Consider the following 27,286-nt stretch of genomic DNA (forward strand, 5'->3'; position numbering starts at 1 on the left):
TTGTTGCTTGTTTTGTGATGTTCCTTAAATCCAGGATTCTTCTTCTTCTTCGTTGGCGATCACTCATAGCCGAGTAAGATTGTCTTCCATAAATACAGTTTTAACAAAGAGTCCATAAGTGACTGTGGAGGCCAATTCTGGTTCCACACGTCCTTCCACAGTGGGGACATTGGTTTCCAGGTGGGAGTTGATCACGGTGTGGATTTGCCAAGCATGCCTTCCTCTTAACACGTTTCTCCCTTGTGTCCTGAGTTCAAGTGTCTTCAAAGCCCATGACACCTTTGGTAAAGGCTGTTCTCCAATTGGAGCACTCGCAGGCCAGTGTTTCCCAGTTGCTGGTGCTTATACTACATTTTTTAAGACTTGCCTTGAGAGTGTCTTTAAGCCTCTTTTGTTGACCACTGACATTACACTTTCCATTTTTAAGTTCTCAATAGAATAGTTGCTTTGGAAGACGATAATCAGGCATCCTCACAACATGACCAGTCCAACGAAGTTGAAGTCGAAAAATCATTGCTTCAACAATGGTGATCTTTGCTTCTTCCAGTACACTGGTATTAGTTCACTTGTCTTCCCAAGTGATGTGTAGAATTTTTCAGAGACGCTGTTGAAGGAATCTTTCAAGGAGTTGGAGATGGCGTTTATAAGTGGTCCATGTTTCATAAGCATACAGTAAGGTTGGTAGTACAACAGCTTTGTAAATCCAGGATATCCCATACTAAGAACAGAAGAAGAGTAGCTGCTGGATCAGACCAAAGGCCCATCCAGCACATCATCCTGTTTCCTACTGTGGCCAACCAGATGGCTCTGGGGGGGTCCAAAAATGGATCATGAGCACACAAACAGGTCACATGCCCCAGCAACTGGTATTCAGGCCAATGGACCACATAGTCCAGCATCATGTTCTCACAGTGGCCAACCAGTGCCTAAATGGGAAACTCACAAGCAGGATTCAAGCACAAAAACATTCTCCTTTGCTGCAGTTTCCAACAACCTGTGTTTGGAAGCTGTGGAGGCAGAGCATGGTTATCATGACTAATAGCCCTTGGCAGTCCTCTCCTCCATGACTATTTGCTGTTGTGAAAAAGCACTGTCCGTCTTCAGCCTTCTACCATTCAGTTTCATGGATACAGTGGAAGAAGAAGAAGAGGAGTTTGGATTTGATATTCCGCTTTATCACTACCCTAAGGAGTCTCAAAGGGACCCAGGTGGCGCTGTGGGTTAAACCACAGAGCCTAGGACTTGTCGATCAGAAGGTCGGCAGTTCAAATCCCCGTGACACGGTGAGCTCCCGTTGCTCGGGCCCTGCTCCTGCCAACCTAGCAGATCAAAAGCACGTCAAAGTGCAAGTAGATAAATAGGTACCGCTGCAGCGGGAAGGTAAACAGCGTTTCCATGCGCTGCTCTGGTTCGTCAGAAGCGGCTTAGTCATGCTGGCCACGTGACCCGGAAGCTGTACACCGGCTCCCTCGGCCAATAAATCAAGATGAGTGCTGCAACCCCAGAGTCAGTCACGACTGGACCTAATGGTCAGGGGTCCCTTTACGCAGTCTCAAATTGGCTAACAATCTCCTTTTGCCTTCCTCCCCCACAACAAACACTCTGTGAGGTGAGTGAGGCTGAGAGACTTCAGAGAAGCATGACTAGCCCAAGGTCACCCAGCAGCTGCATGTGGAGGAGTGGGGAAGCGAACCCGGTTCACCAGATTACTAGTCCATCGCTCTTAACCACTACACCTGCAAAGGTCTAGTTCTCACAAGCAATCTGCGTCTGGACTATACATCTCTAGACTGCATATTTGGGGTGGAAGCTCATATGTCTGAATGTCCTTCCTTACATGAAATGCTAGTTCACAACTTGCATTGGTTTGACAGCCTTATTCTCCACACATCTATCCGATTCCCTTTAAAGCCATCCCAAGTTGCTGGCCATCGTTGCACCTGGTGGGAGCAAGTTAGATGGCTTAGCTCTGCAAATAGGGAATGTGGTTTTATATATCAGATGCCACACATTTGCAGGTTTGATGTGGCCCATAGGCTCTGTTTGTTTTCCCTACTGTTCACCTACAGTGGTTCACATTCTCTCTGAAGAATTGCAAAGTCTTTCCAATCTCCAGGGACCTGGGCTTACAACAGCATCCTTCTTTGCCAGGGATTTCTCCCTGCGAGTTGTGAGGTGCAGCCTCTTGCAAATTCAAAGGGAGCCTAATGTGAAATGTCAGCTAAGAGGAAGAAGCCCCACATCTCCTTCATTAGAATGAGAGGAAAACAGACCAACGAGTGCCTTCACATTAACTGAGAGCCAGTGTGGTGTAGTGGTTAAGAGCGGTAGTCTCCTAATCTGGGGAACCGGGTTCGCGTCTCCACTCCTCCACATGCAGCTGCTGGGTGACCTTGGGCCAGTCACACTTCTGTGAAGTCTCTCAGCCCCACTCACCTCACAGAGTGTTTGTTGTGGGGGAGGAAGGGAAAGGAGAATGTTAGCCGCTTTGAGACTCCTGAAGGGGAGTGAAAGGCAGGATATCAAATCCAAACTCTTCTTCTTCTTCTTCTGAGAAAATCTTGCCAGCCCAACTGAGGAGTTTAGACAAATATTCGCCTTCAGATAATGAAATGTGCTTCAGGATGTAAAATGTTCTTTGCGCAAAGGAGCCAGAGATTCCCCAGAAGTACTCAAGTGGAGAGGAGTTTCCTGGTGCACAGCTAAGAGAGGCTAGCATGTACCAGGAGCAGAAAGGCAGAAATGAGAAATAGGGATAGCCAGGCTGGATCAGAGCAAAGGTCCCTCTCCTCCAGGGACAGTGAATGGAGTTATGGGACCCCCAGGCCAAGATGTGAAGTAACTATACAAGCTTTGGAAGACATCCAAAGGCAGCCCTGTATAGGGAACTTTTTAAATGTTTAATATTTTATTTTAATAATGGTTTAATATATGTTGGAAGCTGCCCAGAATGGCTGGGGGCAACCTAGTCAGGCGGGCAGGGTATAAATAATAAAATTATTATTATTACTATGGAATAAGGTAAAGGTAAAGGACCCCTGATAGTTAAGTCCAGTCGCGAACTGGGGTTGCAGAGCTCGTCTCGCTTTACTGGCCGAGGGAGTTGATGGACTAAGCCACTTCTGGCGAAACCAGAGCAGCGCACGGAAATGCTGTTTATCTTCCTGCCAGAGAGGTACTTATTTATCTACTTGCACTTTGGTGTGCTTTCAAACTGCTAGGTTGGCAGGAGCAGGGACAGCGCAATGGGAGCTCACCCCATCACGGGGATTTGAACCGCCAACCTTGCAATCGGCAAGCCCTAAGCTCTGTGGTTTAGACCACAGTGCCACCCACGTCCCTTTACTATGGAATAGGATGTCCCTATTTACATCAGAGAAATGTTGGAGCGTGTGCAGAGGCCACTAACCCTTTTAGCCCTGTGAGCACATTGGGATTTTTGAGACAGAGGGACAGAGGACACTATACAATCTTGCAGTGCAGACGCACCCTGATTGCTTGGGAAAGCAAAATGTTGGTTCTGGCAGAATTAATCTGAACCTTGAAACCTCAATGAGCTGAAGGAGGAACTTCCTCCCTTAGCTCTGTGTAAAGATGCAAGGCACATCCTAATTTAGGGGCTACACAGAGAGTGCACTTTCCCGATGCACCACCACCTGAACTATTGAGGGTGGCAGAACTACCAAGAGGGCAATCTTAACATCATCCATCACATAGACTCGCAGAATTATAGAGTTGGAAGGGACTCTAGTCCAGCCCCCTGCAATGCAGGAATATGCAAGTGCCTCTTACAGGGATCGAACCTGCAACCTTGGCATTATCAGCACTCTCACCAACTGAGCTATCCTGTCATGGTGCCTTGTTTTCTTTCTGCTGCAGCTTGTCTTCTGCCAAAAACCACATTATTCGTCTTGCTGTCCACTGTGGCAGAATTAAGCAACTTATGCAATTTACATAATTAATGCTGTACATAGCCCTAGGATCATTATAGTACTCATTACGCAATGCAAATAGGAGGGAGCGGGGACCGTAATCAACTGCATATCATTGACGGGTTGAAAACAACAGCAAATGCCAATTGTGCTTGTTGGAATGATTTCTGCAAGTGGACCCTCTCAATTTCCTCTTCCGTTTCTGCTTTTGTCAGAATTCTCTGACAATCCTAGACATTTCGTGGCAAAGCATCACATACTCTCGTCCCCATACAGTTCACCCCTCAATCATGCTTCATGCATAATGTGAGCTGCTGAAAGTGTCAAAATTGGTTGCTTGGCATCTGTCTGTCTTGGGAGACCATGAAGAAGGAACGTGCTTTGGGGAGTGGAGGGGGGGGGGACAAAGCTGGGAACAACATCCAGGAATAGAAATCCCACTAGTTTATTTTCCTGTATGGATATTGTCTGTGTCACAGACCTGTTGGGAGACCCGCAGCCCTCGCCCGCCATCCTTGCTCAGAGCTGATGGGTGCCCTCCTTGATGGACGTGGCGAGAGATCGAGGAGACATCAACAACCCATGTGTCTGTCTTCTTCCTTGGCAGTCCTTTTTTGCACAGAATTAAGCTTCTCGGTTTTTTCCCGGGCTCCGGGAGACATATCAGATGTGAAAGCCTCAAGCTACATGATAGCATGCATCAGTTACTTCCCGTGACCCTTGTCATGGTGTCCCTTACGGCAAGATTTATTTTCTGAGGAGTTTCCCATGCAGCGAAAGGGGTCCCACTCCCGACTCGCTGGCGGTGGTGGTGTCACCGTTGGAAAATATCCAAGCAAAGCAGAACAGCTTCTGTCTGATAATGTAGCATTTAAATTATCCCACCCAGCCCCATGGGCCACTGCTGTGGCTGTTTCTTTCTGAGCTGATGTGGGCTCTTGTCTTCTGCAGAGGAGAGGGGAATTGGCCCAATCTGATGGTTCTTTTAGTGCCAAACAGAGGATTTTTTGTTTTTAAAGAAAGCCCCTAGGTGAGAGATGGAGGTGTTGCTTTGAGCAAGAGACGCTCTTCGCATCCAGCTTTGATTTGTAATTAACTCCCCGGGCCAAAGAATTTGTGGCAGCTTTAAGAGTCATTTCCCTCCTGATTGTTGGGTACATTTTATGCTGCTGGTGACACTATCCTGTATTATTATTTTTATGAAAAAAATATATGTGTGTTTATTGTTTATTTATTTTGCAGAGGGGGGATTTTAAAGCAGAATTCCTCTTTTCCTGTAATGCCTCTCTTTTGTTTTAATTTGTTGTCATTTGCATCTGTAATTGCTTGTTGGTCCTATATTTTGTCAACCACTTTGAGTGTGACTTGGGTTATGTATAACTTAAATTAAATTTCGGGATTTGCTCACTACTCCATTCCATGTAATTACTTTCTATTATCTTAATTTACAGATAGCATTGAAGCCAACATCGAGACTGCCTCCTCCAATGTACAATCTGCCAATGAGCAGTTGGCTAAGGCCAGCCAACACCAAGTAAGTTTGTGTGTGTGTTTTAAGGAACAGAAAAATATCCTGATTAGATCCATGCTATTTAAAATGATTTGGGCAAATTGAACCTGGCTCTATAACAGTAACTCTCTTACCGTGTTTGGAAGTGACTTGGAGAGTGTTCCTAAAATGAGAGCTTAACCTCTCTCTTTCTCCTTTCCCCCTCCCAAGATTTAAATGACTTTTCTCCCTCTGCTGGCAGCTTGCATTAAAGACATCATTTTGAGACCTGCATATTAAGCAGACTTTTCCCAACAGAAAACGAAGCAATTAGCAACTGTTGTTCTTTGAAAAATGGTGTTAAAATGCATCCTTTACGCCTGTTGTGCTCTCCATTCTTGGAGCATCCTAACTAGACAGCTGATTGAAAAGATTGTGTCGCCGGCAGATGTGGTCCCGTGGGGAAATGGGATTAAGCCGCAGTCTTTTAAAGCTTCTACCAAAGGTCCTTTTGCATTGTGGCAAGAATGAAATAGGCACATGCAAACTGCTAGACGTGTTCGAGAATAGGCAGAGTTGTGAATGGACTCTGGAAAAATGTGTGTGGGTACACCCGTACTACGAAACAGGGCCTAGAACAGGGGTCAGCAAACATTTTCAGCAGGAGGCCGCTCCACTGTCCCTCAGACCTTGTGGGGGGCCGGACTATATTTTGTAGAGGGGAAAATGATGCAAGAGCACCACGAACCCCAGTGGCTGTTTACCTGCGTCTTGGCGAGCAGCAGGGGAAGAGTGGCGCATGAAAGGGCTCCGGAGAGGGGCTGCTTAAAATGGCAGCCGCTCGAGCTCTGCTGCTGTTGCTGACACCAAGAAAGCCCAGCCCCCTTCCTCCTCTAGGCAGGGCAGGGAGAAGCCAGGAGGAGGGAGGGAGGAGGACGCGCCGCCGAGGGAGGGAGAGGGAAAGAACGCACAAGCTGGCGATCCACGCAATGATTCCCGGACCACCTGCGGGCTAGATCCAGAAGGCAATTGGGCCTGATCCAGCCCGCAGGCCTTTGTTTGCCTACCCATGGCCTAAAACATGTGAGAGATCCCAAGTTTTGCCTGTGACTGACAGGTGATATGTCCGGCTTGGCCATGAGGTCCTCATGACCATCTTGTTACTCTGTTGTGGCAAAAAAGCTCTCTATCTCTTCTATCTCATCATCTGAGCAAAGGTTGGGGCTGTTCCTTGATAAGCAGCTTTCTATTTACTGGTAGGACAAGAAAATCAGGAGCCAAGTGCAAAGCAGAAGACACCTGATGTCTCTTCTGTCCTCAGAAACCCACCAGAAGCAGTGGACTCCAGAAATAGCTAGCATGCAGCTCCTTCGACTGCCACGGACTGTGCTGTGGCCCATAGAGGAGAGTTTCCAAGCCGTTTTCATAGCTGGCAAACATAAACGTTCCCAGGGACTCCATGGCTAGACACCAGGGCTCCTTTAACAGGTGGCTGGCCTTGCTGTCTTGTGACTAAGCAATAGATAGGAAATTGGCCATCCTTCTCAGCAGATGTCTGAATGCAATACAAGAGATGTGACTGACTAATGAAGGATTCCAGACAGGCTAATGATGGTCTAGGCCATGGGTTTGCAAACTAAGGCCCCGGGGCCAGAACTGGCCGAATTGCCTTCTGGATCCGGCCTGCAGATGGTCCGGGAATTGCCACGTGGATCAGTGTGTGAATTCTGATTGTTCGGGCTGTGCCATTTCCCGCCCCTCTCCCTCTCACACACTGCGGTGGCGCCTCCTCCCTCCCTCCTCCTGGCTTCTCCTCGCCCTGCCTAGAGGAGGAAGGGAGCTGGGCTTTGTTGAGCCACAGTTGGCTGAGTGCCATTTTAAGCAGCCCCTCTCTGGAGCAAGTCCTTTCGCGCCGCTCATTGTCCCGCCGCTGCCAGCCTCTGGCACTCGCAAAGCACAGGTAAGCAGCCACCAGGGCTCGTCCGGTGCTGTGGAGAAGTGAGGGGAGAGTCGGGGGGGTCCTTTGGAATATAGTCTGGCCCCCCACAAAGTCTGAGGGACAGTGGACCGGCCCCCTGCGAAAAACGTTTATTGACCCTTGGTCTAGGCACAAGTGGAGCCATTGCTGTGCACTACAAACCCCTCAAAATACAAAGGTCTTTTCATTTCCATGACAGCGTAAGAGCGAATGCATGTTAGAAAGCATCTTCTCTATAACTGAGCACCTTTTGGTCCTCCGTGTGTTGAGACCTGTGAGTATCGTGCTCCCTGGGTTGATTCCTGAACATGCTCCCACCCCATGGATGCTTAGAGAAGCAAGACTTCTTCTTCTGACTAACTGGATGATGATATAACAACAACAACAACAACAACAACAACAACAACAACAACAACAATAATAATTTATCTATACCCCGCCCATCTGGCTGAGTTTACCCAGCCACTCTGGGTGGCTCCCAATCGAGTGTTAAAAACAATACAGCATTAAATATTAAAAACTTCCCTAAACAGGGCTGCCTTCAGATATCTTTTAAAGAGAAGATAGCTGCTTATTTCCTTCACATCTGAAAGGAGGGCATTCCACAGGGCGGGCGCCACTACCGAGAAGGCCCTCTGCCTGGTTCCCTGTAACCTCACTTCTCGTAGGGAAGGAACTGCCAGAAGGCCCTCGGTGCTGGATCTCAGTGTCCGGGCTGAATGATGGGGGTGGAGACGCTCCTTCAGGTATACAGGAGCGAGGCCGTTTAGGGATTTAAAGGTCAGCACCAACACTTTGAATTCTGCTCAGAAACGTACTGGGAGCCAATGCAGATCTCTCAGGACCGGTGTTATGTGGTCTTGGCGGCCACTTCCAGTCACCAGTCTAGCTGCTGCATTCTGGATTAATTGCAGTTTCCGGGTCACCTTCAAAGCTAGCCCCACGTAGAGCGCATTGCAGTAGTCCAAGCGAGAGATAACTAGAGCATGCACCACTCTGGCGAGACAGTCTGCGGGCAGATAGGGTCTCATCCTGCGTACCAGATGGAGCTGGTAGACAGCCGCCCTGGACACAAAATTAACCTGCACCCCCATGGACATCTGTGAGTCCAAAATGACTCCCAGGCTGCGCACCTGGTCCTTAAGGGGCACAGTTACCCCATTCAGGACCAGGAAACCCTCCACACCCGCCCGCCCCCTGTCCCCCCAAAACAGTACTTCTGTTTTGTCAGGATTCAACCTCAGTCCCTCACACTTGCCTCCTCTCCTCATCTTCATGTGTCTCAGCTGCATCTGTTGCTTCCTCACAGGGTTTAGCCAGCTCCCTTGCAGGAAATGTAACCCCAAAAGGACACGGACACACACAGACACACACACAAATACATATGGATGGTCCCAAGGAAAACAGAATGGAAATCCTGCTAGATACAATGGACATGCTAGCAGTTCTTTACTAGTCCAGACTCCCCTCTAAAATATGGCAAGGATCATTTTGTTGTGCAAGGATTCCAATGAATCAGTTTCTGCTGACATATTTGGGTTTTATATGTAGTATAAGCACATTTTATAAAATTATCGTATTTTTCCATGTATAAGACGAGGGTTTTTTTATTTATTAAAATGTTTAGACATTTGGGGCTCGTCTTATACATGGGTAGTGCATGGGGGGACGTGTTATATGTTGCTTCCGGGAGCCAGAAAGTGTCCATGGCTATTGGGCGTGTTATTGGTGGCTGCGTCAAGGGCTGGGCTTGATTGGCTGTCGCTGTGGCAATTGGGCAGGTAATTGGGGACAGTGGATTGGAGGCATTTGTGATACGTGCGAGTGGCAGTGTAGGTCTGGTGGGTGAGAAATCCCCCCCCCCAAAATATCTCAACAACTCTGGGCATTTCCCCCCCATTTTCTTAATTTGGAGTCTCCCAAAATACAGTCTTCTACATGGGGGGGAGTGTTATATATGGAAAAATACGGTACCTTATTCTATTTTATGTAAACGGCTTAGGCATTTTGCATGTTAAGCAGTATATAAATATTATTGAGGATTGTTATGGTCATAGAATCTTGGAAGGGACCCAGGGGTCATCTAGTCCAACCCCCTGCCATGCAGCAATCTCAGCGAAAGCATCCATGGCAGATGGCCATCTAAACTCCGTTTAAAAACCTCCAAGGAAGGGCAGTCCACCGCCTCTTGTAGGAGTCTGTTCCACTGCCAAAATGATGATGATCATTGTTTTTGAACATTTCCAAGTGCTAGAAAATACCAGGCATGATTTGGAGTACCACAGACCTGGATAGCTGGGCAACCAGGGACAGCCCTAATTAGGGAAGAAGTGGAGATTCTAATTCATGTTAACAAAGTACAAGCCACTTCGGGCTTCCCTTGCGTTGTTAACAACGGGATAGGCAAACCGCAACATTGTTTGTGCGATCGGCGTGTGATGCAATTAAGCCGTATTGTTTTAATTTCCATTTAGGAATGGATAGGAGCAGGTGGCCCTAATAAAACCTGCACTTTCAATGGTTTCCCCCCTCCTTTTTTTCCCCTTCCCTTCCTGGCCTGCTGCATTGGCTGAATACGAAAGCTTGCCTGTGATTACAGGTATGAGAGTACTGTCAGTTTACAAGGCAGCGTTTGTGCACCTGCTGTTTTTATGCTTACCTTAATGCAAGCTTTTCCCCGCTGCCTCCCCGAAGCAGCTGCTTCCCTCAGAACGGAAAGGGGAGTTGCTAAATGAAGTGAACGAATGTGGCAACTTCACCTTTTGCTAGGTCTGAGCCGTTCATGCTTCCATTCAGAGCCCTCGTTTTATTTATTTATTTATTGCTTTAAATCTGTCCCGCCCTCCCTCAAATAAGTGCATCTGCCATGAAACATTTATAGGGCTGGGTTCATTCGGGGCTTTGGGATGCTTCTAAGCTTGGAGGTGCAATCTTCCAAGGGACACGGCAGAGACATCCAAGCAGCTGTGTATTCCGCTGTGATGTGACAAAGTGCAGGTGTTTATTTGGAGCTCTAATTTGAATCATTTCCAGTTTATGGCAGCAAGCGTTGAGCGAACCAGGTGTGCTTCATGAACGCACCCTAAAAAGGATCCCTTATGGAACTCATTCACACAGGAGACAGTGGTGTCCACCAACCTGGATGACATTAAAAGAGGATTAGCCACATTCATGGAGAAGAGGACTATCAATGGCTACAAGCTATGCAGATGGAGGCATCAATGCTTCTGAATACCAGTTGCTGGAAACCACAAGAGGAGAGAGCTTCTCTTGTGCTCAAATCATGCTTGTGGGTTTCCCACAAGCCGCTGCGAGAAGATAATTCTGAACTCGATGGTCCATTGACCTGATCCAGTAGGATCTTGAGGTCTTAAGTTGACCTTCTAGTTGAAAAGGCTTTTGACTCACTTGGATGAACCAAGGAAGCCAGAACTCCATTGTGTGCACCACAACCTCTGAGCAGTGAGGGAGACAGATGGGTTCCAGCACTTACCCAGGACTCAGTTTCCTTGGAATGAAGGTCAATAGTAGTGGTGGTAACTTTAGGATGTTTACACATCTATACAACCTGAGTGGGGGGGTGAAGGGACTCACAGCATTAACACTCCCAACAGATCCTGTTTCCTCGTTATGTTTCCAGGGAAGCCCCATACTCAGCTTCTGGGTCCAGCCCAGAGCAATACAATGAGTCTCCAGCTTCCAGCATCCAGCCCAATGAGAGGCCCATTGTTGATCAACGTCTTTCTAAATGACTTGGATGAAGGAATTGAGGGGATGCTCATCAAATTGGCAGATGACACCAAACTGGGAGGAATAGTTAATGCCTCAGAAGACAGAATCAGAATTCCAAATAACCTTAGCAGATTGGAGACCTGGGTGCAAACCAACCAAATGAATTTCAATAGGGACAAATGTCAGGTTCTGCACATAGGCAGGAAGAACCAGATGGACATATATAAAGTGGGGGACACCTGGCTTACCAGCAGTACATGTGAAAAGGACTTAGGGGTCTTGGTGGACCACAAACTTAACATGAATCAATGGTGTGATGCAACAGGGGGGGGGGAGAGAATACTGTTCTAGGCTGCATCAACAGAAGTATAGTGTCCAGATCAAAGGAAGTAATTCTGCCTTGGTTAGAACACACTTGGTATACTGCGTCCAATTCTGGGCACCACGATTTAAGAAGGATGTTGACGATTTAAGAAGGATGTCCATGATTATATGCAATAACTGCTGCCTTCTTAGAGTGTACCATCACTTTGTTCATAGAATCACAGAATGTTAGAGTTAGAAGGCACACCAAGGGCAGAAATCTCAACTAAAGCATCCATGACAGATGGTTGCTGCTATGGTCACATAGTTCACTCTTTGAGATGCTGGTGACAACACTCCAATGGCCAGCTAAGGCCATTCACCTTTCAAACATACTAGTCAGGCTGGTTCCACAGCTTTTTCTTTTAGATTCTCAACCTGGTTTCTACTGGCACCGATGCGAAAGGAGGTTGAGTCACAAAGGTGACTGGTGACTGTGTCTTGATCTCTATTGGACTCTGGGCTCACGCTATGAGGCACTCAGATGGGCGACATGTTCCTTAAAGGACTGCAGAGTCGAAGCAAGTAAAAATTCGCTAAGCATCAGAGGAGCAGTACCAAAGGAGGCTGCATAACCTGGAGGCAGTAAATGCCCAAAGATTCCAAAAACCGAGTGTCACAGCTGTGGAGCCCAGGGCAGTACCATTTTGGACTGTCAGCTTGTCAGATCACATCAACTAAAACTCCATTGGGCACAGTCGACCTCCAGCTTCAGGGAAATCCAAGGGCTCTCTGGGACTAAATGCTTTGCAAACTGGGGTGTCCCACACCCTGCACTGCCTCTGGTTTGGAATATAGACTTGCAGATTTCTTCCTCTTCTAAATCAACTAAATTGATGTAGTCTCATACCCTGCAAATGTCCCAATGTTCAACTTTCAACAAACTACACTTCCCAAGATTATATGGGGGAAGCCAAATGCTTTCAGTTTTTGGCATATATCTAACCTAAATGCACGAGACTGCAGCCTGAGCATTTGAAATAGCTCCAGCTTTCTTGAATATCTGTCCAATTGTTGTTGTTGTTTAGTCGTGAGCGTATCTTCGTGAGCCCATGGACCAGAGCACGCCAGGCACTCCTGTCTTCCACTGCCTCCTGTAGTTTGGTCAAACTCACGTTGGTAGCTTCAAGAACACTGTCCAACTATCTCGTCCTACCATCCCCTTCTCCTTGTGCCCTCCATCTTTCCCAACACCAGGGTCTTTTCCAGGGAGTCTTCTCTTCTCATGAGGTGGCCAAAGTCTTGGAGCCTCAGCTTCAGAATCTGTCCTTCCAGGGAGCACTCTGGGCTGATTTCCTTCAGAATGGAGAGGTTTGATCTTCTTGCAGTCCATGGGACTCTCAAGAGTCTCCTCCAGCGCCATAATTCAAAAGCATCCATTCTTCGGTGATCAGCCTTCTTTATGGTCCAGCTCTCACTTCCATACATTCCTACTGGGAAAACCATAGCTTGAACTATGCAGACCTTTGTCGGCAAGGTGATGTCTCTGCTTTTTAAGATGCTGTCTAGGTTTCTCATTGCTTTTCTCCCAAGAAGCAGGCGTCTTTTAATTTCGTGACTGCTGTCACCATCTGCAGTGATCATGGAGCCCAAGAAAGTAAAATCTCTTACTGCCTCCATTTCTTCCCCTTCTATTTGCCAGGAGGTGCAATTACTACATATCTATAATTCATAAATAAAGGATATTCCAGTGTGGCCAATAGGAGAGTGAGGATAATTAATAAAGCTGGGCTGAAAGTCCTCCTTTGAGAACGTTTGACTCAGAAGACCAATCCAAGAGCTCAGGTTTATTGCTATGACTGAAGATACTTGGAGTTGAACCTACCCTTCTGCTACCCTTCTCTTCTTTGAATCAGAGCATCATAGAATTGTAAAGTTTGAAGGGACCCTGAGGGTCATCCAGTCCAACCCCCTGCCATGCAGGAATCTTAGCTAAAGCATCCATGACAAATGGCCATCCAGCCTCTGCTTTAAAAACCTCCAACGAAGGAGAAAGTCCACAGTCTTCCAAGGTAGACCGTTCCACTATGGAACAGCTCTTCCTAAGTTCTTCCTAAGTCAGAATCTGTTTTCTTGTGATTTGAATCCATTGGTTCAGGTCCTACCCTCCAGAGCAGGAGAAAACAAGCTTGCTCCATCTTCCATGGGACAGCCCTTCAGATATTTTAAGATGGCTATTTTATTTCCTTTCAGTGTCCTCTTATCCAGGCTAAAAATACCCAACTATCTCCACCATTCCTAGCAATGCTTGGTTTCCAGACCCTTTATCTTCTTGGTCACCTTCCTCTACACATGTTCCAGCTTGTCAACATCCTCAGGAGTCCAGGGTGTGTGTGACCAAGGCAGAATGGAGTATACTGTTATTTCTTTTGATCTGGACACTAGACTGCTGTTGAATGACAATCACTTTTTTTACTGCTGCCTTTGTGACAGCATTTCTTCCCCTGCACACCTCTGTTCCTAACCAGCTGGTCTCCATGTCATTGCCTTTGTGATGGACACAAGAGCTGCTCTGTGGCCAGGCAGCAGTCAAGGTTTGAATGGCGATGAGCAATTTGTAAATGAAATGGGGTGTGTAATTATTCATTATGCTCTGGCCCATGAGTCATGAAGCGCTGGTTCCCCAGTGCTTCATGTCAGGAGAATTCTACTTCTTGGGAGGTGTAAGGAGCCTTTTTAACATCTCTGTGTTGAGAAAGTATCACTGGATCATTAAAATCCAATGTAAATCTGCTATGGGCTTGTCTGTCATGTTCTGGTCTATGAGCAATCGAAGTCCCGGCTGAGGACATCAGGACTGGGGGCAAGATAGCAGGGTGAGAACAGGAATGAGAGTCCAGAAGCCAGGGGTCCGAGGGTCAGGAAGCAGGGAGAGACACGAAGTCAAGGGTCCAAGGGTTGAGAAGCAAGGAGGCACGAAGTCAAGGATCTGAGGGTCGAGAAGCAAGGAGTCACAAAGTCAAGGGTCTGAGGGCCGAGAAGCAAGGAGTCAAGAAGCCGAGGTCCGAAGATCAGGAAGCAAGAAGCCCAAGGCAGGAAACGAGTTGCTGTGGCAAAGAGCCGAAGAGAATTGCTGACCTGATATCCTTTCCTGGCTCTTGCCACCAGGTGCTGTGAGTTACCAATTGACCTCACCTGTGCGGCTGCGCCTTGCCTCTCCAGAACAAACTTAAGAAGGCCCCAGTCCTAGGAAGCCCTACTGGTCACAGGGCCTGGCTCCTGCACACACTCCTGACATTGTCCCCTGCCCACCTCTTATAAGTGGGGGTTAACACCAGGATGTTTGTGGCATGGATAATGAGTGGCTAAGATAAGCAAGCCTAGTTGAAAATCAATCTGTAAGAGTTGATGGGGACCTCAGTGCTGGACACCTGCATCAAAGAGATGTTCAGCTCCTTCTTTGAAACCTTCAGCAAGGGGGACAGCTCATCCCACACTTGGTGTTTATCCAACTAAGATCATATCCACAACTCATATTAAAAGCACTAGGATACCACATTGAAAAGCCATGGCTTCCCCCAATGAATTTTGGGAGCTATTTTTTGGAAGAAGAAAATCCCAATGAAGAAACGCCCTCTACTTTCCAACGTATCAAACAGCTCTTGCTATTAGAAAATTATTCCTGATGTTAAGTCGGAATCTCCTTTCCTGTAACTTGAAGCCATTGGTTCAGGTCCTGGCCTCTAGAGCCGGAGAAAACATGCTTGTTCCATCTTCCATGTGGCAGCCCTCGAGTCTCCTCTTTTCCAGACTAAACATACCCAGCTCCTTCAACCATTCCCTATTAGGCTTGGTTTCCAGACCCTTCAACATCTTGGTTGTCCTGCTTGGTATACATTCCGGTTTGTCAATATCCTTCTGAAATTGTGGCACCCAGTGTTAGAATTCCTGCTCCATGATTGCAGTCATGGGATTGTTGCCTTTCACATGACGTTATATGTTTTGATTCCACAGAGTGGGAAGTGACGGAGACAGGATGTTTGTGTTCCTATGTTCCGTGAAGTGGGACTATTATCCTTTGTTCCTTTTCTCTTTGCTGTCTGATGCTAGAGAGAGAGAGAGAGAGCGCCGTTTTGCAGTGCTCTGTGTGTTTATATGTAAATAAAGTAGATTAGCCAAAATGCTGAGTTGCTGTGGTCTGTTACGCTGCAAAGCTGCGAAGACTCTGCGGATCCCTAAGTGTGTCGGTTGGCATCGGTCGCTGTGATGTTTGGGCTGAAGAAAGCTTAGGAAGCTCCTGAATGATCGACCAGAAGGGAGAGAACATGCCAGTTGGGCATGTGTCTCTGCCAGGGTCCTACTCGAGCGTAGGCTGAACTCCTGACGCCCAGAACTGGGCACAGGACTGCAGATGGGCTCCAGTTGATCTCCTATGTCCCCAAATGCTGTGACATACCCTTAAAAGTGGAGTGGGGTAATGCACAAATCAAAACAACAGCATTAAGTTTCCTGTTCTTTCATCTGAGAGCCTTGAACTGTTTTCTTTTCTCAGTCAAATTTTGCCTCTCCAAAAAGAGAAAGAAACAATATTAATGCCAGAGAGGGTTTTCGGATGGGAGGGAGAGGGAGAGGAGAGAGAGAGAGAGATAAATGTTTAAATTGTTGCAGTAATAGGTTAATTGAAATTTAGCATGTTTTGCAAGTATTAATCACCCTCTAAATAGGATTTAGGTAATTGATCCTGCGTTGATCTACAATTTCTCTTTTCCTTCCTTCCTTCCAGCAGCAGAGCAGTCCTCATATAGTTCATTGATATTTTGTCCTTTCTTTAGCTGTGATTCCGGCATTGCGGAGTGTGTGGACTAGATGACCTTTGGAGTGCCTTCCGACCGTACAGTTTTATGATTCTGTTATTCTTTGGGCAGATTCTCTTTTCTCCCTTCTGCCCTGCACTCCGTCAGCAAGAGGCTCTTGCAGATTTAGGAATCTCGCTGCTCCCTTTTAATATATGGGAAATTATTTCAATAATGTCAGAGCTGATCCTGCAGTTGCTTTGGCTGAGGGCTCATTCCGGGGTTTCATTTGACAACAGGCATTAACCTCTCTTGAACCAAATTTCAGAAAACATCTACTTCAGTGTCGATATGGAGAAAACTCAGCAGCCTTTCAGCAGAGCTGCATTTAATTGTGACTCGGGAAAATATAATTTATTACGCAATCCTCCTGCCTGCATTTCTGCAGAGGCACTAAGCCTTCAGTGAGAAAGATGGGGTTTTCTGCTTTTCACCCCTCCATAGGATCATGTGTGTCAGAAACCTCTCAATTCTATGCGTTTTGCACCCCGTCTCTGTAAAATTGCGCTGTTTTACGAGCTATGGGTTTATCTGGCACAGACACCAAAAAGCCAGTATTGTTTTGGGCAGATAAATGCTTCTGGAGTAAACATTTTGGACCTTCCCAATTTGTCCTTTTCTCCATCTTAGCAAGAGATGAAAGAAACATTCATTCTGTCCACATTTTTCAAGCACAGTGCCCTAATTTAGATTTGCATGCTGATTGGAACGCAGCTATCAATTCTTTTGCACATTAGATTAAGTTATCAGAAGCTTGGACTGACGGGAATTGTCATCAAACAACATCTGAACAGCCTCGGCCCTAAACAGCTTCAGCCCAGTATACCTGAAGGAGCGTCTCCACCCCCATCGTTCAGCCTGAGGTCCAGCGCTGAGGGCCTTCTGGCGGTTACCTCACTGTGAGAAATGAGGTTACAGGGAACCAGGCAGAGGGCCTTCTTGGTGGTGACACCCACCCTGTGGAACACTCTCCCATCAGATGTCAAGGAAATAAAACAACTATCTGACTTTTAGAAGACATCTGAAGGCAGCCCTGTTTCGGGAAGTTTTTAGGGAAGTTTTGATCTTTTATCGTGTTTTTAATATTCTGTTGGGAGCCGGCCAGAGCGGCTGGGGAAACTGAGCTAGATGTGCATGGTATAAATATAAATATAAATATTATTATTATTATTATTATTATTATTATTATTATTATTATTATTGGCACATGGAATTTTGGCCACCACTACTGACACTGCTGGCATCATCAAAAAGGAGAAAGTGCATATTCTTTTAATTCTCAATTGAATGGTCAGAAGCTGGATTACTTTAGAAAGTCTGCAAAGCTCTTAACAAGTCAGAACTCCCTAGCAGGCAAGCGGTGGTGGTATTTTTGTTTTGTTTCTTTTTTCGTTTATTGTTTTGTGAATCAGGTTTGTATAGATTCTCACTCCACCGACATAAGTTGGATTTCCCTGCAGTGGCTGAGAATAATGCGATACACTCACGCAGTAAAGGAAAAGCATTAGTATATTTAAAAATTAGACGTGCTTCTCAGCCTTCGTATATCTCTCCCTTTCCCCCAACCTTCCTCTAGCTAAAGCTAATCTTCTTTATTTTATTTTATTTTTATTTTAAAAACCTTCCTTCTCCAAAATGGGACATTCTGGCCCTGCATAACCTCTTATTATGTGTTTAAAATTAATGCAAAGTAGGGGGAAATGCAAAGCAGAAGAAAAAATAACCCTGGGCAAAGATTTAAATCAATCTGTTCTGCACTGAATAAATACAAGGGAGATAGATATCTTAGAGGCACTGTGGGAAGAAGTAACAACCCAAAAAGAAAAAGAGAGAATCTTCAGCATCTCTGCTGGAGTGTAGGAGAGGAAAAGGAAGGGCCATTTGCAATGCAATTCCACGTTCTGGGTTTCTGACCTTCCTATTGCTTGCCTGCTGGTTTAATGGCTCTGAGCAGCCACCCAAAATAATGATTGAGGAAGCCAGGTCTATGTTGTCTATGCTCTGGTAACCTCGAGGTTAGATTACTGCAATGCGTTATACGTAGGGCTGCCTCTGAAGACTTTAGCTTTACTACTAAACTTTAGCTGGTGCAGAATTCAGCAGCCAGGTTGCTCCCCTGAGCAAGACGGTTTGGGCATATTACACAGATCTTGGTCCCACTGCACTGGCTGCCAATTAGTTTCCAGGCCCAATTCAAGGTACTGGTTTTGACCTATAAAGCCTTAAATGTCTCAGGACCACAATACCACAATGCACCTCTTTCTGTATGAACCTACCCGGACCCTGAGATCATCTTCTGAGGCCCTTTTTCGTGTGCCTCCTCCTCGAGAGGTCCAGAGGGTGTTAACACAAGAGCAGGGCCTTCTCTGCAGTGGCTCCCCATCTGCGGAATGCTCTCCCCAGGGAAGTTTGCCTTCATTATACACCTTTAGGCGCCAGGCAAAAACATTCCTTATTAACCACGACTTTGGTTGACCTGATCAACATCCTATACACTTTTGGAACGTGGCTCTTTGGGGGCAGTTATTATTTGGTTGGGTTATTGTTTTTATTTTGATTATGTAAATTGTGATATTTTTTGTGAACTGCCCTGAGATGATGGCTAGGCTCTCTCTCCACAGTTGGAAGCAGCAATGCCTTTGAATGTCAGTTGCTTGCTAAGATGTATAAGACTGAATCAGATAAGTGCTGGAGATGCAATGAGGTTGAGGGTACATTCTTTCACATGTGGTGGACCTGTAAAAGGGTAAAAGAGTATTGGGAAATACCGTATTTTCCCGTCTATAAGACGCCCCCCCCCCATGTATAAGACGCCCCCTATTTTGGGGGACTCAGATTTCAGAAAATGGCCTCAGCATTATCTGTGTATAAGACGCCCCTAATTTTTGACATAATTTATTAGGAAAAAACCTAGTCTTATACATGGAAAGATATGGTAATTTATAGTGAACTGGGGGTAAAAATGTTTAGAAGCACTTTCTCAAAAAGAACAGAGTCCATTTTGTTGGGGATATTTCAGATGGAAATTCCCAGGTGTCAAAAAAAGGTTATTTATGTATGCCACCAAGGCAGCCTATGTTTCATTAGCCCCCAAAATGGAAAACGAGCGAGGTCCCAACTAAAGAAGAATGGCGAGTTAAACTGATGGAATATGCGCAGCTTGCTGATCTAACTTATAGAATAAGAGAATAAGAAGAACATTTGTTTAAAGAAAATTGGGAAATGTTTATTGAATATATGGGGGTGTACACTTGAAAACGTTGACAGTGTAAATAAGTTTCAATGGAAGTAATAATGGAATACTGAATGGTTTAGTCTTTTTATAAAATATGCAGGGATTTATGCTATGCAAAATGAACCATGGAAAGAGAAGAAGGGAAGTCACTAATATTTTGTTGTTATTGTTGTTGTTTAGTTGTTTAGTCGTGTCCGGCTCTTTGTGACCCCCTGGACCAGAGCACGACAGACACTCCTATTTTCCACTGCCTCCCGCAGTTTGGTCAAACTCATGCTGGTAGCTTTGAGAATACTGTCCAACCATCTCATCCTCTGTCGTTCCCTTCTCCTTGTGCCCTCCATCTTTCCCAACATCAGGGTCTTTTCCAGGGAGTCTTCTCTTCTCATGAGGTGGCCAAAGTATTGGAGCCTCAGCTTCAGGATCTGTCCTTCCAGTGAGCACTCAGGGCTGATTTACTTAAGAATGGATACGTTTGATCTTCTTGCAGTCCATGGGACTCTCAAGAGTCTCCTCCAGCACCAGAATTCAAAAGCATCCATTCTTCGGCGATCAGCCTTCTTTATGGTCTAGCTCTCACTTCCATACATCACTACTGGGAAAACCATAGCTTTTACTATACGGACCTTTGTTGGCACTGATATTTTAAGGTTGTTTAAATGAATACTCTAAACTGTAAAACAGAAAATTTTATATATATATATATATGAGAGAATGAATGAATGTCAGTTGCTGGAAATTGCAAAATGGGAGAGTGTTCTTATGCTCAAATCCTGCTAATTTGATTTTGATTTTGAATTGATTTTAGAATGCATTGCAATTAATTGATTGTGATTTTATGTAAACTGTGTTACTTTTATTGTTAACCGCTCTGAACCCGGCCTCGGTGGGGGGTGGGTGGGATATAAATTATTATTATTATTATTATTATTATTATTATTATTATTATTAGTTTCACACAGACATCTGGTTGGCCACTGTGAGAACAGGTGCAGGTGGCTGGACTACATGGGCCATTGTCCAGACCTTGTTTATTATTATTATTATTAGAATGAGGAACTGTTTGCATCTGATAAAAGGTTGGAGGCTACGCTTGTGTGAGAGAGCTGCGTGAAATGAGAAATACAAAAGTCAGCTTGCCTTGTTTCTTGGAAGCCACTCAGATGTTGCCTGTGGTCCATGGAGCAGGGTACTGCTCTATCGATTAGATGTCACGTTGCGTTATGAGAATACCCGCATATATACTCTTCAAAAAGCCCTGGATGTTTAATCAATAGAGCTGCACTTTAGTCACTGTTCCTGTCAGGCTGGAGATGAAAGAGCATAAAGGCAGGATGCCGGCACAGAAGTAAATTTCTCAGGCTGCACGCCTAAGTGCCGTGCATCCAAAACCAAAGGAAGAAATAAGATAATGGACTCAGCTGCCACCGCCATCGCCGTGTCACCGGAGATAACCAATCAATAGCGGTCAGAAGAGATTATCAAGAAGCAGAGCTGGAGAGGGGGGGTTTGTTAGCCAAGCTTACAGCATACTGAGGAACCTCTGTGGAATATACATGGCTGGGATATGGGGAAGGGAGACAGCGTGGTGATAAAACATCGGCTTTGCAGGCAAGAAGTTAAATCTCCAGGTAGAGTTAGGAGACATCCTACCCTGGGACCCCAGAAAACCTGTGTTAGTCATCCAAAGCCACTTCTGCCCTACAGAGGAGGTGGGGTTGCAGGCTTCACAGCCCCTGCACATTTGGGGGGATTCCCTGCCGCGTCATCCCCCGGCCAGCCAATCGGCTGTCTATGGGGGCGTGGCCTGCCCTATTTAAGGCAGGACACAGCCGGGGATCTCCCTCTTTCCTGTCTGCCAGCTGTTCCTGCTTTCCCCACCCTCCTGCCCTATAAGGTTTTCATTCCTTGACCTTGCTATGGACCTCAGTTGGTCGCCATTGAGGGGCCTGGTAGGTATTTTTCCACTTCGCAAATTGGCACCAGCCACTTGGTTTTCGCCTACCGCATAGCAAATCGTCACAACTTTCTTGGTATTGGCGGTTAGGCGTTGGTATTGCTCTGTAGACAGAAGAGGGGAGGTTACACCATCACCTGCCCCACGTATTGAAAGGTAGTCTGATAAAGGATTCCGGGGGGCGTGGCCCTGTCCGAAGCCTATGGAGGTGAGGCATGCAACCAAGGAAACAGGGGCAATTTGCAGACCCCCGGCTGGCTCCAGCCCACCGGCAGGTGTGCCAGACGATCTCCAGTCCTTGATCTGCGACCCACAGCTTCAGAAGCTAGAGCATGCTGCTCAGCAGAGATTACGCTACACAACAGAAGTGGCAGGAGAGGCTGTGTGAGCATAATTACAAGCAGTTTATTCAGCATAAAGGTAAAGGTAAAGGGACCTCTGACCATTAGGTCCAGTAGTGACCAGCTGTGGGGTTGCAGCACTCATCTCGCATTATTGGCCGAGGGAGCCGGCGTACAGCTTCCGGGTCATGTGGCCAACATGACTAAGCCACTTCTGGCGAACCAGAGCAGCGCACGGAAATGCCGTTTACCTTCCCGCCGGAGTGGTACCTATTTATCTACTTGCACTTTGACGTGCTTTCGAACTGCTAGGTTGGCAGGGACCGGGCAACGGGAGCTCACCCCGTCGCGGGGATTCGAACCACTGACCTTCTGATCAGCAAGTCCTAGGCTCTGTGGTATAATAATAATAATAATAATAATAATAATAATAATAATATATTATTTATACCCTGCCCATCTGGCTGAGTTTCCCCAACCACTCTGGGCGGCTCCCAATCGAGTGTTTAAAACAATACAGTATTAAATATTAAAAACTTCCCTAAACAGGGCTGCCTTCAGAGGTCTTTTAAAAATAGGATAGCTGCTTATTTCCTTCACATCTGAAGGGAGGGCGTTCCACAGGGTGGGCGCCACCACTAAGAAGGCCCTCTGTGTGTTTCCCTGTAACCTCACTTCTCGTATTGAGGGATCCCCTAGAAGGCCCTCGGCGCTCGATCTCAGTGTCCGGGCTGAACAATGGGGGTGGAGACGCGCATCCCTTTTATTCAACATAGTAAAGGTAAAGGTACCGCTGCCCATACGGGCCAGTCGTGTCCGACTCTAGAGTTGCGTGCTCATCTCGCTCTAAAGGCCGTGAGCCGGCGCCATCCGAAGACACTTCCGGGTCACGTGGCCAGCGTGACGAAGCTGCAGCTGGCGAGCCAGCACCAGCGCAGCACACGGAAACGCCGTTTACCTTCCTGCTAGAAAGCGGTCCCTATTTATCTACTTGCACTTTAGGGGTGCTTTCGAACTGCTAGGTGGGCAGGAGCTGGGACTGAAAGACGGGAGCTCAGCCCGCTGCGGGGATTCGAACCGCCGACCATATGATCGGCAAGTCCTAGGCACTGAGGTTTTACCCACAGCGCCACCCGCGTCCCTTCAACATACATCAGGACAAAAGGAAACATGTCTGATCTCCTTCGTGTCCAAAGCAAGACAGCAAAAGCAAAAGCTATACACAAATGGAAGTTCCCAGCAAGCTGTGCTGGAGAGTAAACAGACATGTGACATACAGAAATCCACACGTCTGTTCTTAAGGTGGAACGTAGTATCCCAACAGTTTCCACAGTTGGAGGCAGCAATGCTTTTCAATACCAGTTGCTGGAAACCACAGGAGTGGAGAATGCTGTTTTCCTTGGCTGTGGATGGCTAGTAGCCAAGGACTGACTTGATTTAACCAAGGGCACCTGAGCCTCAACTGGCAAACCTGGATCAAGGAATATCTCCATTCTGCAAACCTGATCCATCAAATAGAGTGCAAACTCCATCCAAAGCAGATTGAGGCCATTCCTCTTGGACCAGAGGACTATCCACTCACAGATCACTCTGGTCAGTGACCGAAATACAGTGGTACCTCAGGTTACAGACGCTTCAGGTTACAGACTCCGCTAACCCAGAAAGAGTACCTTGGGTTAAGAACTTTGCTTCAGGATAAGAACAGGAATCGTGCTCCGGTGATGCGGCAGCAGCTGGAGGCCCCATTAGCTTAAGTAGTCACTCAGGTTAAGAACAGTTTCAGGTTAAGAACGAACCTCCAGAACGAATTAAGTTCTTAACCTGAGGTACCACTGTAAATCAATTCATTCATATCCACCCACAGGGCCTCTGTCTTCTACATCTGACTCTTCCTCACAGCACGAGAGACCCACAAACCATCTTCCTCTTTGAACAATGTTATGCTTGGCATTAATGTGGAGGCCTTCAGAGACACCTCTGAGGAATCTTGAATGAGATGATAAGACTGGGAAAGCTTTCTGGATTTGAGGGTAGGAGTTGGCAGAGAAGAGGAGAGAGACAGCAGGGCTAGGAAAGACTGACTGGGATCCAAGACAGCAGCTGCCTGTCAGTGTTGGAAGCATAGCACAGATAGGCTAAGTAAAGGACAGCCCTGGTTAATCTGAATTCAAAGCCAGTCATCTCACGCTCCCATTGCATGCCTCCCCAATTTTCTCTTGCATTTATGTATTTAACATATCAGAGCTCCAAACTGCTCCAGCTGGGATTGAGGAGTGCTCTGAAGTGTCAATCCCAATGTCTTTCCTAAATGTGCTGAAATGGTGATAATTAATTCCATCTGTCCATCTTTGCATTATTATTTTTTTAAGGAAAAACCTCTTGCAGCTTCAAGAGCTCCTGAGATATGAATATTCTGAAATCTGTAGATGTCTGTCAGTTTTCAATGCTTCTCCACAAACACAGAAGTTGCTTTTTATTTTTATTTTGACATTTCTCTCTTTACTCCATATACATGTGCCCCCAAAATGAGGGTGGAGTGTTTGTTTCATTCTTCAGTAGTGATCGCCTTGGTCATTTGGCATTTTCTTGCATGCTAATTAACTTCCCTTCATAAGAACATTTGTTGCAGGAACAAAGGCTGTAGTGTGTTTCGGGATGCTGAAAGAACGTCTCTTAATGATACTGCTGGTCCCGTTTTCCCTTTCAACAACTGCTACTGAGTTTTGATCCATGTAAGAAGGGATCTTTTGCAAAATCAAACATATACTTTCCTGTGACAATTAGAGAGGAAGTACTCAATGAATATTTATTTGTTTTGATGATTCTTACCCCTGTCTTTCAATCAAATGATTATCAAACCAGATTTCAAGCAATGTCTGCTAATACAAAATATTAGGTAAAGGTAAAGGGACCCCTGACCATTAGGTCCAGTTGTGACCGACACTGGGGTTGCGGCGCTCATCTCGCTTTATTGGCCAAGGGAGCCGGTGTACACCTTCTGGGTCATGTGGCCAGCATGACTAAGCTGCTTCTGGTGAACCAGAGCAGCGCACGGAAATGCCATTTACCTTCCCGCCGGAGCGGTATCTATCTACTTGCACTTTGTCATACTTTCAAACTGCTAGGTTGGCAGGAGCAGGGACCGAGCAACAGGAGCTCACCCCGTCACAGGGATTCGAACCGCCAACCTTCTGATCAGCAAGCCCTAGGTTCTGTGGTTTAGACCACAGTGCCACCCCTGACAATGACTTATCCCTGCCAGACCAGTAGTCCATCTAGTTCAGTGTTGTCTACACTGACTGGCAGCAAGTTCCCAAGGTTTCAGAAAAGGGAGCAGTGGCGTAGCATGGGTGCTCGTGCCCGGGACAGGCAAACCACACAGAGTGTCCCCCCTACCAGAGCAAATCGGGGTTGTGCTGTGCTGCCTGACTGCCAACACATTGAGGAGCCCGGCTGGCCGATGCAGCCCTTGGCAAGTGAATCCCAAAAAAGCCCATGAAGAGGAGTGTTGGGCCAGGCCACGTTGGGTCACCCCTTGCCTGCCACTTTCATCCATGCCTGCACACTTGCAGGATGCAAGCGAGATAGTTAAATTCAGCTTCCCATAAGCAGCCCCTGGATGTGCAGGCTTTTCCAGAGGTTTGCCATTGCTCATTGAAACATAGGGGATACGGGTGGTGCTGTGATCTAAACCCCTGAGCCTCTTGGGCTTGCCGATTGGAAGGTTGGCAGTTTGAATCCCCACGGCGGGGTGAGCTCTGTCCCAGCTCCTGCCAACCTAGCAGTTCAAAAGCACACCAGCACAATTAGATAAATAGGTACCACTGTGGTGGGAAGGTAAATGGTGTTTCCGTGCACTCTGGTTTCCGTCATGATGTCCTATTGCACCAGAAGCAGTTTAGTCCTGCTGGCCCCATGACCCAGAAAGCTGTCTGTGGACAAACACTGGCTCCCTCAGCCTGAAAGCGAGATAAGCGCTGCAACCCCATAGTTGCCTTTGATTGGGTTTAACTGTCCAGGGGTCCTTTACCTTTACCATTGGATCATATACAGTGGTACCTCAGGTTACAGACACTTCAGGTTACATACGTTTCAGGTTACAGACTCCACTAACCCAGAAATAGTACCTCTTTGCTTCAGGATGAGAACAGAAATCATGCAGTGGCAGTGCAGTGGCAGCAGGAGGCCCCATTAGCTAATGTGGTGCTTCAGGTTAAGAACAGTTTCAGGTTAAGAACAGACCTCCAGAACGAATTAAGTTCTTTTTTTTATATAAATTTTTATTGGATTTTACCATTTTATAAAGACACACACACACAAAAAGACAAAAACAAACACATATATAATTTCATACCCTTACTTTCTTTACCCTCTTTCCCTGACTTCCCCCCACCCCCTCTTCATACATCCCAATTTCTGTAATTATTTCAACAAGTTCCTGTCTATCATTTTACACATATTATTATTGTTTTTTTTAAAAGCTTAGCTCTTTTTACTTATTAACATTTAACTTATCAATTTCTAATTCTCTTATAAGCATAATCTTTTTCCTAAGGTCGAACCCACTTCCCTTCCATGAATTTCTCCCTTTCTTACATCAATTGTAATATCAAATTAGCCAAATACAAAAGTCATAAAATTTTAAAAATTTCTATTTTCCCCTCCCTCCCTACCCCGGCTTCCGTCCCCAAACAAGTATCCCCAAAGAAAGTTCCTAGCCCGGATTCCTCACATCCGAGGCCCTTAATTCTCTGTTAGTCTCTCTCTGCCAATTTTGTTGGTAGTCTTTTTTGTTGGTCCTCAGTTCTCGAAGAAGTTCTGTCACAGTCCCATCAAATTTTTCTCCTTCCAAAAAGTTTAAAAGCGGTTTAACGAATTAAGTTCTTAACCCGAGGTACCACTGTAATTGGCAGAGAATCCCAAGCATCATCTTGTGCAGCCCCCCGCAATGCAGGAATCTCAGCTAAAGCATCCCTGACAGATGGCCAGCCAACCTCTGCTTGAAAACCTCCAAGGAAGGAGAGTCCACAATCTCCCAAGGGAGTCTATTCCACTGTCAAAAAGCTCTTACTGGCAGAAAGTTCTTCCTAGCGTTAAGTTAGAATCTCTTTTCTTGTAACTTGAACCCTCTGGAGCAGGAGAAAACAAGCTTGTTCCCTCTTCCATGTGGCAGTTCTTGAGATATTGAATAGCATATGTGAAATAAGCAGCGTCCAAGGGTAAATATTGAAACCATGGAAGGGGAGGGCTGGAAATCAATAGATAAAGTAATTTGCTGTCTTTTTGGTTCTGTTTCTTCGTTGGTTTTCTTTTTGTGTGAAAAATTAATAAATAAGATTTACCAAAAAAAAAGGTAAATGCTTTAGTCATATAGGAAAGGTGTGCAGAGAATCCTGAGGTCATCACCAAACTTCAGACTCACAGGTGATCTGCTAACTTTATGCTCTTTTGCAATGAGTTTCTGAT

At 46.2% G+C, this 27,286-nt stretch overlaps 1 protein-coding gene across 1 annotated transcript in view; it reads left to right on the forward strand.

The window, feature by feature from the left end:
• TSNARE1 (t-SNARE domain containing 1) overlaps positions 1–27,286 on the forward strand; it is a 398,451-nt gene that overhangs the window by 298,228 nt on the left and 72,937 nt on the right. Inside the window, exon 10 of the mRNA XM_083749428.1 lies at positions 5,384–5,466. Within this exon, the coding sequence (XP_083605554.1) occupies positions 5,384–5,466 (83 nt within the window). The remainder of the gene's footprint in view (positions 1–5,383; positions 5,467–27,286) is intronic.

This window comes from Podarcis gaigeae (assembly GCF_964106915.1).
Source record: "Podarcis gaigeae genome assembly, chromosome: 7".
NCBI lineage: Eukaryota > Metazoa > Chordata > Lepidosauria > Squamata > Lacertidae > Podarcis > Podarcis gaigeae.